A 14478-nucleotide genomic window follows, 5' to 3' on the forward strand; every position below is an offset into this window, starting at 1 on the left:
TAATTTTATTAGAAATAATTTTAAATTAAAACTAGAAATACTTTTTTTAGTTTTTTAGTTTTCCTTTGCGATGTTGATCGAACGGCACTTTTATGATATTTTGTTTTCTTATTGACACGGCATTATCCAAAAGAAGCAATAAAACAAAAAAAAAATTTTCTCAAAAACCCATCTTCATCGAGCTCTTATATATATCCTTGATAATTAATTCAACGTCCGATGAAAAAACTTTTTAATCTCTTTTAACAAATTGTGTATTTCATATTGTGTACACACTTAGTTATTACTTTTCTGGCCAATTACTATTATAGTTCTTCCTTAAATTAGCTTTATTTGAAATTTGTTTCTTTTTTTTTTCTTCAAGCTGTGGGCATCGCATTGTCGAAATACTTTTTTTTTTTCTTCTTCACTTTTTTATTGCTTTTTTAATTCCTTCCTTTTTCTTCACACTTTCTCTGCGAACTCTTCTGTGTCCCCTTCTTTCTAATATTTTTTATACTTCCGATATATTACCGTGAAGGACTAAGGGTCTTGTACATTTACCCGGACTAAATCTCTTCATTTTCTTCTTGCTTTTTTTTTTTTGAGGGGTCCTATCGTAGAAACAGTTGTACAAAAGACAAGAATATGGTGTTTTTTGACACAATTCTATGCTAACACAGTTAGTGTTGGGAAAAAGAAACCCCTTCACACTTTAAACTGTGCTACACACAGCTAGAAACTGTGTTTCCTACAGGATTTCTTACTGCTCTTATACCGGAAGTACTGAACATTGTGCAAAAATCCAATAAAAAATATGAATTGTGTCAAACTGTGTGTAGCCGTGTAGATCTCAGCAACAGGGTAACACATTTATGAGTACCGCCCAAATCATATAGTATAAGATCAGGATATTGATGTTGTTTAAACGGAGAGATATAGGTCTGAGTCAGCTTTTTAAGATTAGTCATTGTTCTAAAAATAAATATATTATTCATTGACAGGATCACGTAAGATCTCAAATGTAAAAATTAAAAAAGAAAGGATAATATATTATCTATGCCATTACTATCTATATTATATATGCGCTTTTATTTATTTTTTAAGATTTTTTTTTATTGTCTAACTTACTTCTGTCCTTGATCTTTTGTCAAATATCATACAGAATAAAGAACAAAAGATTCGATGTGGTTTATTTAAAAAAAAAAAATCCTTTACTCTTCACCCTTCCAACCGAGAGCAGACAATTCTTGGCGGAATTGATGTTCAGTTTCTATCTTCTTTACTTGAAGATCTTGTAGTTTTTCACCAGAGGCTTGTTTTTCTTTCAATGTTTCAATAGCTCTTAACTTCTTAAGCAAGGATCTGATTTTTTTTTCTTCTGGAGAAGCCTCTTTACCTGAAGCATCAGAGGTAGATGCTACGGAGTTGGTTGGAGGCTTTGGAGAAGCGTCACTGTCTTCAGAGTTAGACTTCTTGTTGGCTCTTCTTCTCCTGTTCTTGTTGGCAGCAGCACTTTCCTTCACTTGCATGCCTGGGATAGTCAAACCTGGGATAGTCTTTTGAAGAGCTGGGCCAGCACCTGGAATGCTCTTATTGTTAGCAACAGCTGCAGCTCTTCTAGCGTGTGGAGGTTTGTACGCACCACCACCACCACTTGAACCAGATTTAGCTTGTGCTGTACCATTACTCTTACTAGTCTTCTTTGGGTGTTTTTCCTCGTACTCCTTAGCACTTGCATGAATAACAAGCTCTTTCTTGGCGTTGGCTATTTTAGGATCTAGTTTGGAGTCTGCTGTATCTGGTATTGGGGTCCAGTCCTTGATAACATGTGGGTGGTCCTTCAATGTCTTATATTTACAAGTATTTCTCCAATCAACCTTTAACAACTCATCGAATTCCTTGGCAAACACCAGGTTGCCACTGACGTGCCATATTTTGACACAGTTGTCGACTCTTAATCTAGGAGATGTCGTAGCAGTCATAATAAATTCACCACCAGGTGACCACTTACACACAGAGGTATTAGCTGCATCAAAGACGACGACTGACTTGAACTTATCGTGGCGGTCTAGAATTTGAACAGACCCTTGCAGGTTACCAAAACCTGCAATAAGGATATAACTACCACTAGGAGAGAACTGGATGGTATTCTTTGGCTGTTTCTCAAGGGAATGCACAACATTACCTCTTAGATCAAAAAATTGAATAGTAGCTGGCATATAACCGGATATAACACCAAACTGTCTAGAGGTTGGAGACCAAGCAAAGTCGTGAACTGGACCCTTTGCTAATGAAACACGTACGGAGTTGTTACCTACGGCACCATTCACACCTTGGAAGGAAAGGAGGTATAAAGTGTTCTCACCGTAGTAAGATTTGTTGGAAGAGTCAAAATCAGTGGTAGCGACACATAATACAGCGTTACCTTGTGGGTTCCATTGTAGCTGACAGGAGTCAGCCTTGAAAAAGGTCTTGGATGCAATCTTCTTTGTGATTTTACCTTCAGTAATAGACCATATCGATAATTGAGCAGGCTTACCACTCTTCTCAGGGGTGAATGTACAGATGGTAGGGTGGTCAGCAGGGGAAACCTGGTAAGTGGAAAACGGTTGAGAGTCGTTCTCCTGAGTCTTAGACAATGTCGCAAAAGGTTGGTCAAAGTGGAAATTTGTTTTAGTTTCATCATTAATCTTAACAATTCTGATCTCATTCTTGAACATCTTCAATGCATAGTCATCAAGTTTGGAAAACTGCATAAACCAACTGTTCTGTGGTTTGTGTTGGTACTGGAAAACAGGCACTTGTTCCTCATCTCCTTCAAACACTCTATTCAAATACCAAACTTTAACGTTCTTGTGGTCTGCATCCTTAGCAGAAGGTCTCTCCCAAGTACTCATATAGTTTCCGGATGGTGAGAACTGAATGTCGTAAACATCGTCAATATTCAGCGTCAATAGTTCGACCTCCAGCAATGGGCCAGAGAACACTGTAACCTTGTGTTTAGTGGAGATAGAGAAGAATCTACCACAGGGAGAGATCACCGATGAGATGACTTGATCATCCTTTGCATTTGCAGCTGAATTAGATTGGTTAAAGTCAGGATAACCTTGGAATAACTCTATATCCTTATTGGTTTTCAGAAAAAATTGAGAGGACATATTAATTTTTTTTTTCAGATCTTTTGGGGGTATTTCGTTTTTAATATGTCAAAAATTAACTTGTCGATCCTTTATAATTTATACGTCTTTCTTAACCCTTCGGATGCGTGTTCTAGAATAATAGATATAATAAAAAGAATCAAATAAGAATTTATTATTATTAAAATACCAGAGACAATACAATTCCAATCAAAACAAATATAAATACATAACTCTTAAGCACAAAATTTCAATATTTTCAATATATAGCTTTTTTTTCTTCACTAGCAACTTTTTTATTTTTTTCGTTGTGTTGTCAACGTGTTGACGAACAATAAAAATTTTCTTTACTATGCAGAAGAAGGCCTATATATTTCAAGATTCCTACCTTTCACCTTACCCGTACAGAAGCCCGTACAGAAGCCCGTACAGAAGCCCGTACAGAAGCCCGTACAATAGGTCTCTCTTTTTCTTTCTTTCTTCCTCTTCTTCGAACGTTTTTGTCGAGGCCCCCCCCTCCGATCCTTCAATTCGCCTTCGTTGTTCCCGCATCCAAACTGGCCTGCTTCTCTTCCAACTCTCCTCGAACAAAAAGAAAGAAGTAATATCGCTGTCTACGTGTTATCAGGTGTTTCTGGTCAGGTGTTTATGTATATGTACGAATTATTAACGTGATCCTAGATCGATATTTAATACTTACCCGGATATTCCTTTTTTTTTAAATCTTCATTGCTTTGGGCAGCGTTTAGTATAAGTATCAAACTATGGCTCAATGATATGATATCTAATGGTCTGATATGAAATATCCTTATACAATAAGTTTGATATTCGGTGGGAGGAACTAAGATATATGGGTTCTCTTTCGTATTTCTGTATACATAGAGGGTTATATGTAGAATATCGTGGCGTAGTTGACATTTACTTTATATCAATGTCATAGTGGAGCTTATAATGTCATTTTTTTAGTTTAGCCATATATGTCAATTTTTTTAGCAAGCCATATGACATTTACTAATGTCATAGTACATGAAGTGAATGGAGTTTGTATTGGATTCCGGCCGTTGGTGAGGGTACGTCCTAACTAATCACTTATCTTCCCCCTTGTTTTATTTATTATTTATTTTTAAAATGGTGCAAGGGGGACGACTAATTATTTGGAATTAGTAGAAAAAACTATATAGTATCGCCCTAAACACAGGACAAAATCATAGTTAAGACTCGTAAATGGTGTCTGTGTGTGGGGGGATGAGGTTTTTTTTTCCTTTGAGGTGGGAAAAAGGGAATCAATATATTACTCTGTACTAGTGATAAGGAAAAGAAAAGTACAAAATAATCTTATTTTTGACATAAATTTGACATTAAATGAAAATTCAACTTCACCTTTGAAAGAAGTATTCAATTGGGTAGTAACATTCTTTTATTTCTCTTGTGTTTTTTTGACTTGTTAATATTGGTTATCCGAAAGTGAATACTGGTTGATAGTGGCTTTTTATTTTCGATATACTAAACCATCTATGTTAGGACGGAGATATAAGTATATTAGACGGGTTATAACCTCGAGGCCTGGGAAGTACCAAGTTAGGGAGATAGTTACCAATTATAATGATCCTAATGACACAAATCTAGGTAATTTGGCTAATTATCTGAAGAATACCGGAGTTCCTAATCTGCTACAGGAGAATTTGAAAGAAAGTATACTAGATGAAGCGATAGTGTTGCGGCTGCTGCCTATTGCGCACCCTTATATCCCAAATTTGCATGGCTTGATCCAATATAATGCCTCGATGAATGCAATTAGGTTGATAATGAGGAAGTTCGTTCTGGAAGAAACCTCTAGAATTAAGATTTTGTCCTCGAAGAGGATATCTGGTGCTCAAGGGGAAGATATAAGACAACAATGTAAACTATCTCCTTACTTAACCAATAATGATAAACTATTAATTAAGTGGCAGAGCTGTTTGCCTCAAAATGCTGACCCCATTGAACCGGAGGATGATGACTTCAACAAGACTTTCACATTCTCTAGTAATGATTCCCTTGAACAGAAAAAGGGATCGCCCATATTAGACTATATTCTTCAAAAAAACCCTGCTGGAAGCCCTAACCTGTCACCTGGACTCATCTCTCAACATATCACCATAGGCAACAAGCTAACATCTATGAATAATGATGACACAACTGATAATGAATTCACGAGAATAGTAAATGGCATCTTTGTTTTTGAAATGAATGAGGATAATACAAAAATTACTGTACATACAATCGAAAATGTTGAGTTAATTGATTATGAAAGAAGGCTACCATTACCCAAAGGTGCCTTCGCCTGTTGATATAAATATTTTATATACATATTCAATCATATTGATTTTTGTTTTTATACAAACATTAAAAACTACCAAGTAACTGTAGATAACGAACCAATTTAGTTTTTCCAAATTTTGAAAACTTAGTTTGTTTTGATATACTATCCTGATACATCATATTCAGTTTTTATTTTATGCAAACCAGAGTTCTTTTTGTAAAGAGGTGCTGACAATTTAGTTTGTTATGAAATTAAATTTTGTAACTAAAATAAGGGGAAAAAGAAAAGATGTTTTATTTATTATTACTATTATTATTATTTTAATATGACTATGAATAAATTATGTCAGTCCGTCTGACTTTCACAGAGTACTTAGTAAATAGAAAAATAGAACTAAAAAATTTTAAAAAAAAAACTAGTAAAACGTACAATAACACCAATCTAAAACTGCAAAATCAACTTGCAGTCATACGTAGACGAATGTAATGATTGAACTTTTACCGATAATCCGATGTTTGCTAATATTCCATATCCAGTTGAATAAAAATCAATTAAAAGCAATGAGGAATGTAAAATAAAATATTATTAGATTGAAAACTTGTCAACAAGCTTTCATTGGCATTAGATCATGTTCTACTGGAAAACCTTTCGGTTAGTATGAAAAGTTTCACAGTACATTCTTTCAGATTACTAGTAGTTCGTCATAATATTTACGAACACCATTGAAAGTTTTAAGAAATAAAGCCATGTTAAAAGGAACTGAATATTAAATTAGAATGCAACACAGACTCAATATTCCCCTGTGACACCAACAGCCTTTAAGTTATTGCTCTTTACATTTCTCACAACGGATCTGGGCATTTCATTCTTACCTTGTTCACAAGCGCTCCAGAAGCAATTAAAAGACTTCAAAAACTTAGTCAACGACCTGTCGTTGGGATCAGGAGATAGTAGATTATCAACAATAATCTTTGTCAAGTCAAATAGATCTTGCATATCAGTAAGATCTTGCCATAAATATGGGGTAATGTACCTTGATGAGTTCAATTTGAATAAACTTCTCTTCTTGTTCAAGGACACAGAACTGAAGAAGTTATCGTAGATGAACTTATAAGGATCGTTAATGTAGTCAACAAAATTATGACAATTAGGGTAAATTAGATTGTCACCATTTTCTAGCTTTTTGTATATGACTTTCTCATTCTTTATGTTAGAACATCTGAAGGGACAATGACAAAACAAAAGGTAGAGTAATGACACACCAATAGACCAGTAATCAGCCTTATAAGTGTTATAACTTACTTTAGAAGAGAAAGTTTCTGGGGCTCTGTAATTGTCAGTACCGATATTGTTATCGTTAGAAAACATAGCACGAATAGCATGACCCCAGTCAGCGAGTTTTATATCTCCATTGTAATTAATAAGCATATTCTCTGGCTTTATATCGCGGTGAGCGATACCTAAAGAGTGAGAATATCTAACAGAGTAACATAACTGAAGTACCACTTTTTGAAAGTTTAACTTAATAATAGATGGAGCATTTAGATCACCCTTCTTCTTGGATAACTCCAAGAAATCATAGAAGTCACCACATTCACAGTATTCCAGCACTAGAACATAGTTAACCTCATCTTCGTAGAAATCAATAACGGAGCAAATGAAAGGACAGCCTTCATCTTGACTTAATATCTTTTCTACGCTAAATTCGTTAGCCATACCTCTTTTAGAGAATTTGGACTTTGGAATAACTTTCAATGCTACATATTCATCCAACTTGGTACTGTAGCCTTTATATACAGTACTGAATGAACCAGATTGTATTGGGTTTAGCTTCTTATATTGGGAAGCTTTACTTTGCATTTTTTGTAGATTTTAGTAGCTCGGAGAACAGTCAACGTTTGTTTTTTCAGTGCAATATTAACCAAAGATTACTGCTAGCCTGAGAGCAATCTTATTATCTTATTCTTGTAATCTTTATAGATTTTCAACCGCTTCAAACACGCAACATACAAAGTGGATTGTCACCAACTCTCCTTGATTTGCGTTTAATAATTAAGAGTAGTGAGACTTTTATCTTAACTAATTATTTTTTAAGCAGGTTCCTCTTGATTTTGAAAAACAGCTATAAATGTTGGAAAACAAATACGAATATAGGTAAGGTAATATCAATTTCTTTAACTGTTTAGCAGTTTTTTGAAGTACTTTATTCAGAACTATAATTCACGCTGCTAATAAACTTCTAACTTAGGTGTTCTGGCACAAGAGAAGTTCTTCTAATTATGGATTAATAAAAAAAAATAGACGAGTTATTAGTATTTCTGCAAATCTAATAAAACTTAGATGCGGTAGGTTTTTATCGAATAGACTTTTTGATTGATAGAATAATTTCTTGATATGATAGAGATTCGTAGGAGAAAAAGAAAATGGTTAGTGGGTAAAAAGTTGTCAAGATCTAGGAACCGAAGGAATATAATACTTATATATATATTTGAATTTTTATTTTATTTTTTTGTATTCCTGTCCTTATTTTTTGGTTCGACCTTGAAGTTTACTTCTTTACATGTGCATATCCTATTTTTTTAGCTGTACATTATTGCTTTTTCCTACATTGAATAATCATGATAATATGATTTTCATATAATTATTAATGTGCAATTCAGTAGTGTCCAAACCTCCTCTACATTCTTTGAGTAATTCCGACATTTGAAAAAGTGCAAAACAGTAGGATCCCATGCCTATTCAAAAAGAAAAAAGAAAATTATTAAGTAAAAATATCGCTCCGGTGTCCTTATTTTTGAATAATTTTTCCCTTTTTTCCTTTGGGTGTGTATGTAAACAGCCCATTGATGTGTATCAGATTTCTATGCTATTTTATTTTATTTTATTCTTTCTTTGTTAATGCTGTAGTTCCAGACAAAATCAAATACCTCTTTGCCATCGGATAAACTATAAGACCACTCACTCATCTGTTGGAGACAAAGGGGAAAAGGGAGAGAGAAGTAGAGAAGAGACGAATATGTTGTGGTGAGACATGCACGTAGAGGACAGGGTTTTTTATTTTATTTGTTTGTAAAATATGCTGATGTCGTTCTTGAACCTTGCCGCTAATGTGATTAGCTAAGAGTAGGACTTTATCAATTCTAGAATTACCACACTAATCGAGGACAATCACCCGAGTTCATGGGTCTTGAACGTATTTTTGCGACAATCGGTAAAGGGATCTTTCCGAACTATGGATCATAAAATAGACTACAAAAAACTTTAAAGGCTGCTGAGAAATTGTGCGGCTACTCAGAACATGAAGTAGAGAAGGCATACTCCAAAAGCATGGAATCCTTCATACGAATGCAGAGAACATGTAAAGGACATCAAAAAAGAGCTATCTGCAAACTCTGCTAGGTGTTCTCTGCAACTTCCGTTCGTGGGGACCCTGTGGAGAAATAAGGGGGGGAAGCGGAGGGTTTTTGAGAGAAAACATAACATGAGCATATTCGGGGAATATTGGTTGTATGGCTATTTACTTCAGATATACAGGTTATCTATTATTTTGGTAAGAAAGGCTATAGGGAAGAGTCAAAAGTTAATAGACAAAAAATAATTCCTTAGAGTTTGTTGCAGAGATTACATATATGGACCCTATGCACAAAAAGAGGGTAGAAGAGTAAAGCAAATATCTCTCTAAAAAAATAAAGAAATTATATCTCGGAAGAAAACAAAAACACGAGGGTTTCTAGGCTCATATCTTGATTCACACTAAGGATAAGCTGGCAACAAAATGTAAGAGAGGGGGCCGGGAAAGAGAAAAGGAGAAGGACAGAGAGGGATTTATGCAATTTCTGTGCGTTAATTTATTAACAACTGTAAGGAAATCAAGAGAGATAAATAAAAAAAAAGGAGATGGGTTTGTAAATCATAAAGAGAAAAGGGCGTATCCCAATAAAATAGATTAGTATATATTTAGATCTCTTCGTAGAGAAGGAACAAATACAACAAGAGCGAGGCAGTTGTTGTTTTTCCTATGGGTAGTACAACAATTCAGATGCTTGAATGTGTAGTACTGAAATTATGTGAATGTGCGATACAAGAGAAGAGTCAAGGCGAATTGTCTGTCCACACATATCAATAGAACTCCTATATTCCATCTAAATTATATACACCACACTGTATTAGCTTTTAAATACCATATTAGGAAATTCTGGGCTTTCTTGACCATAGAAATGAGAAACTTTAAACAACCCTCATAAATTCTTGTCCCACAAAAATGTGCTGTGCTAAACAGTAAAATGATATTACATGTGATTTCAATTCGTACGTAAATTATGAGCAGGAGTATAGAGCCTTTCGTATAAAGATAACAATGATATATGTGCTACTTCCGGGGGCATTTGGTTCTAATGACTCTATCGATATCGGTACATATCAGTTGATGGAAATACTGATGATATAGACTCCGCGGTAAGGACGAAGTCCACTCTTTTTTGTCAGTACTGATTTGACTGACTTGTCTTAAAAACAAAAAATAACCGAATCTTTGGTCCCACCCCTTTTTATTTTTCTTTACGCAAATTCTGGGTCTCATTTACAGAACCAGGTAGCAAAAAAGTGTAAATCATTTCATCTAATCATTCGGAACATCTTCGGGTATTATTCAATTCCGTCTACGATATATTCTATAGCTATATTGTCTAGGTTCAGAGAAGTATGGACTCTGTTTGTCCACCATCTCCAAAATACCTTACTTACCGTTAAGTCAAATTCCAAAATTATATCTATGATTTGAAACATACAATGCATTTCAAGCAAGAGTAAAGTATAACTTTAAAATAACTAACAATTCTTTACATATGGACATACCCCTTCACCGATGGTACAACCCTTACTCCATCGCTATTTTTGGCTTAATCCAGCCGTCTTTATTTGTTGTTTTCTTAGTCTATCTTTGTGTGCTTTTTAGAAGTAGCTATATACAGTGTACACCCCCTAACCATATTATTTAAGAATTCTGGAGCTGGCTCCATTAAATTTGTCAGTTAAAAAATAGAAAGTCAACATATACAAAACCTTTATTAAACTTCATATTGTAAACCGAACGGATCATTTGAAACATTTTAAACCTTCGGATACGGATTCAGTCTGATAGTTTCTTTTTTCTTTTTTGATGAGGTGATGAGGGGAGAGCTATATTTTATTTTGTAAACCAAAAAAGTACCTAGAAACACAGGGATAACTCGGTGTACATTGTATATTTTACATGATTTACGAATTTTAGAGTTGTTCCGACAAGGCAATTCTTATTAGGAGAGGACCCTTAATGCATTTTCAAAATCTTCAATAATACGAGTTAGCTGTTTGCCCATTGATAGTCGGAAAAGAGTGCAAAAATAGTAAAGCTCTAGGTAATGGCAGTAGCAGTAAAGTTTTTGTTGCTGATTTTTTCTCCATTATTGAACTATTTGATAGGATTAAGATATTTTGAAAAGTATGCAAATTCGTTCGTATTATGTTAGAACTCAATTTTCTTCCATTGGTCATTGAATAACAAACTTTTATTTATGTTGAAGCCCCCTTTCGTTGAGTTGTTGAAAAGAAATGGTCAAAAGTTTATTTTGCTTATTGGTTGTTCTTATTGCAGACTTCTTTGAAGTAAGTCAATAGTATATAATTAGTATATGACTTAGCAAAATAAACTCTCAAAATGAAAGGAGATTTGGAGTAATATTAGAAAAAGAGCTTTAAGGAAATTTTGCTAATTGTGTACAAGCGAGCGAGCTTCTAAAATAAAGTGTTTAACGAATTTCATCGCCTCTTATAATTGCAACTGCAGATTCCTATGTATAAGGTGAGAAAATTTCAAATCGACGTCGATAAAAAAACTGTTAAGATACAAAAGCCTAGCAATGCTAATTTGACATTGTTACCTAATTTGCACGATTGGCATTTCGCCCTAAAGGCAAACTATATTTCAGTGAATTACCATAGCATATTCAATTAAGAACGTATCAACTTTGTGCCTCTTAGCCAAAATAGGACACTCAAACGGTTTCTTAATGAATTCCGTTTTTCCGAAAACCTAAAGCAGACGCGGAGAATTACGTTAATCGTGTCAATTTCGGGATTAAGTCGTTGCGGGAAAGAAAAAGATCTGCCACTCTATTCCAAAAAAAGGCCATGCGTAAATCACAAATAAACACCGGAAAGGGCAATAACAGAAATTGCTTACAATTAACTTTACATTGACAATTCACTGTAGTATGGTGCAAGATTCCTAAATCCGATATCAGGTTTAGCTATTTATGAAATTACCAAAACAAACCATCCCCAGGAATATAGTTATACAGTTTAATATATATTTACCATTACTCTATTTTTGGGTTAAACTAGCTACGTGTAAGATATTATTTATGTTGCCAAAGTAAAAACACTCTCTTTATAAAGGTACTATAGTTAATAATGTACATATAATTGAGTGTTGTTTTTTGTGTTGTTTTTTTTATATTCATACTAGTTGTTGAATATTCTACTATTTGAAGGCAAGTGTGGTTTACTTTATTCATAGTACTATTTCGCAACTAAACCTCTTATATCTACAAATTACAGGTCCTGTCGGAGAAAATTCCATTCTCACAGTAATTCTCATCAAAACGTATTAGTATAATTTCAGGATTCTTAGTTTTATTCATGTCGATACAACTACAAAATATAAATTCTTCCCTTTTTAAGAAAATAAAGAACTCTATTAAAAAAAACTTTACTCGAGAAGTAAAACATTAATATAATATCACAATAATTTTTTATGATAAAAAATACATGACAGTGTTATTTGTTGCTAATTTCATTATATTGTAAAAGTTTCATGATATAAAATAAATGAATAATAACCAAGATTATAAAAAAGTAGATAAATATATATGTTTGTATGCTGTTTATATAAAAATTTGGAGGTACTCACGGTTAGTTGTTGAAAATTATAGAATGACAGCAACAATAATAATCCTGGATGAAAAACAGAAAAACGTCAAATTATTTGCTAGCAAAGATGCTAGTTTTCTATGCTGGCATATAGAAACCCGCAGATCCCGTTCATATAAATTTATGTAGGAAATCTCGAGAAGTATATTTTCATATAGCTATTATCACTTCACTTTCTAGAGGTTGACAGAAAAAAAAAACATAACTATCTGAGCACTTCAAAATATTATTGATTTGAGTAGAAACCGACCAGTGAAAAACCGCTATTACTTTAAATTAATTCACATCACCCTGAGCATTGATTTGAATAGTAGTAAGGTAAGATGTTCTAAAACATCCTATAAATAAATAAAAATGAAAATAAAAGAGCTTAAATTAGAAACTCTTTACATGATCAATTTATATGCGACTGTGGAAACCATCGAAGACGCTCTTGGCGAAGATACCACAGGTAGCAAAAGTGACAACACTCAAGTGGCACAACATAGCATTGTAACACTTGTTACTCTTGACAGAGCTGCAGTGTAGATTCACAGAGGAACCTTCATCCTTCTTGGAGAATGGGCAAACTGGAGCATCAGCGCCGACCTTAGGGTGACCCTTTGGCAAATCGTCGGAGCCCGCAGACTTATGGTGAACTTTAGCGTGTCCATGGTTTACTAACGAGGAAATCCATAGAGACAGACCTGTAATTGGAACAACTAGAGCACCTGCTAATTGAGTAGGGGTTCTTTGAGCTTTCTCAGATAAAATGTATGAAGTGGCAAAAGCACCGGTGGCAACGGAACCTAGAACTGTAGCCCAACATCCCAATTTACATAGAACGCTCTTCAAAGAATCACTTAATATACTCAATGGAGTGACAGAAGCTATAAGTGTGGAGGAAGTCATCAAACCAGCGTAAAGACCCAAAGAGGTTACGGCAATAGTTTTAGAACAAGGAATGATATCGCAGTTAGTCATTATTTAATATGTTGTTTTGTTTTGTTTTGTTTTGTTTTGTGATTTCTTCACTTTTAGATGATCTCTATTATATTTGATATTTAACTACTCTTAATTTTTGTACAATCAAGAATTAATTTAATTGAGAAAATAAGAAACAAGAAAAGAAAACCTTATCGTGGAAATATATAATCATTTATATATTATTTTCGCGAGGACCAATTTTGGTACAACAATACATCAATGCAGGAAGGATAAAAGAACTTTCCTTTCCTTCTCTCACCCATAGCTGACCTTGATTAGGAACGAACCACCCCCCCAATGTAAAGCCCGATATCTTCTTTATTGTTGGGTCCCATTATCCAAAAAAAACAATTTCGGTTTTCTTTTGTGTTTCCTTGATATTTTGTTGTTTTTTCGCTTTTCGAGAATATTCCACCTTTTCCTACGAGCTTTTAATCCTGTTTTCTTTCAATTCTCGAGAGTTGTACAAACCACGCAAATACAAAAAAAATAGGGCTTTTAGGTCTCGAGAAAACAAATTTTTGGGTGGCAGGAAGTTTATAGATTAGACTACGAAGGTTTCTATTCCATAAAAACAATGGGGGAAAGTAGGGTTTCTTTTACAACATGTCTTTCAATAGTTCTTTTTTTGTCTTTTTTTTAGGGTTGCGAATTAGGGTCGAGAAATACAAAATAAAGGCATTGCCATGACAGTACCAAATCGACCAAACGGGCGCCCCCTCTGCTATGATATCTAAGGCTAAGGGTCTCGGATGTATCGCACCAGAAAAAACAATCTTTTTTCTTTTATGGGAGAACAATGGAAGGCGATGTCATAATTGATATTCAATAAACCACAAAGTCTTGCTTGGCAGCTTAGCCTGGTATTTTATCGCTGTTAAGAGTTAAAGGATTTATATCGCATCTAATCTGTAGATTTTTATATCGCATCTAATCTGATGAATTATGTGTAATCATAAAGTAAAAAAAAACAAAACAACTTCTACTATAACTAGAAGATATAATGTTGGCTCCTTATTACAATTGGATACTTGTAAGTCAAATAGAATTTTTGAAAAGCACTCTTGAATTCTTTATGGTAGGTTGATTAAAGCATAATAAAGAGTAATATCTTTTGACAGT

At 34.1% G+C, this 14478-nt stretch overlaps 4 protein-coding genes across 4 annotated transcripts; 1 reads left to right on the plus strand and 3 right to left on the minus strand.

The window, feature by feature from the left end:
- Window positions 1–1193: 1193 nt before the first annotated feature.
- Window positions 1194–3140, minus strand: RNJ42_01544 (translation initiation factor 2A; the record flags this gene model as incomplete). The annotated part of the gene is made up of 1 exon (XM_071051709.1): window positions 1194–3140. One exon carries the CDS (start codon window positions 3138–3140, stop codon window positions 1194–1196), a length of 1947 nt encoding a protein of 648 aa, XP_070907099.1.
- Window positions 3141–4633: 1493 nt separating this feature from the next.
- Window positions 4634–5449, plus strand: MCO32 (Mco32p; the record flags this gene model as incomplete). Its single annotated transcript, XM_071051710.1, has 1 exon — window positions 4634–5449. One exon carries the CDS (start codon window positions 4634–4636, stop codon window positions 5447–5449), a length of 816 nt encoding a protein of 271 aa, XP_070907100.1.
- Window positions 5450–6210: 761 nt separating this feature from the next.
- Window positions 6211–7281, minus strand: FMP48 (protein kinase FMP48; the record flags this gene model as incomplete). Its single annotated transcript, XM_071051711.1, has 1 exon — window positions 6211–7281. One exon carries the CDS (start codon window positions 7279–7281, stop codon window positions 6211–6213), a length of 1071 nt encoding a protein of 356 aa, XP_070907101.1.
- Window positions 7282–12789: 5508 nt separating this feature from the next.
- On the minus strand, window positions 12790–13353 carry SCM4 (Scm4p; the record flags this gene model as incomplete). The annotated part of the gene is made up of 1 exon (XM_071051712.1): window positions 12790–13353. The coding sequence occupies one exon, from the start codon at window positions 13351–13353 to the stop codon at window positions 12790–12792; it is 564 nt and encodes a 187-aa protein (XP_070907102.1).
- Window positions 13354–14478: the final 1125 nt, after the last annotated feature.

This window comes from Nakaseomyces bracarensis (assembly GCF_045282275.1).
Source record: "Nakaseomyces bracarensis strain CBM3 chromosome Unknown Scaff7_0, whole genome shotgun sequence".
Classification (NCBI taxonomy): Eukaryota; Fungi; Ascomycota; class Saccharomycetes; order Saccharomycetales; family Saccharomycetaceae; genus Nakaseomyces; species Nakaseomyces bracarensis.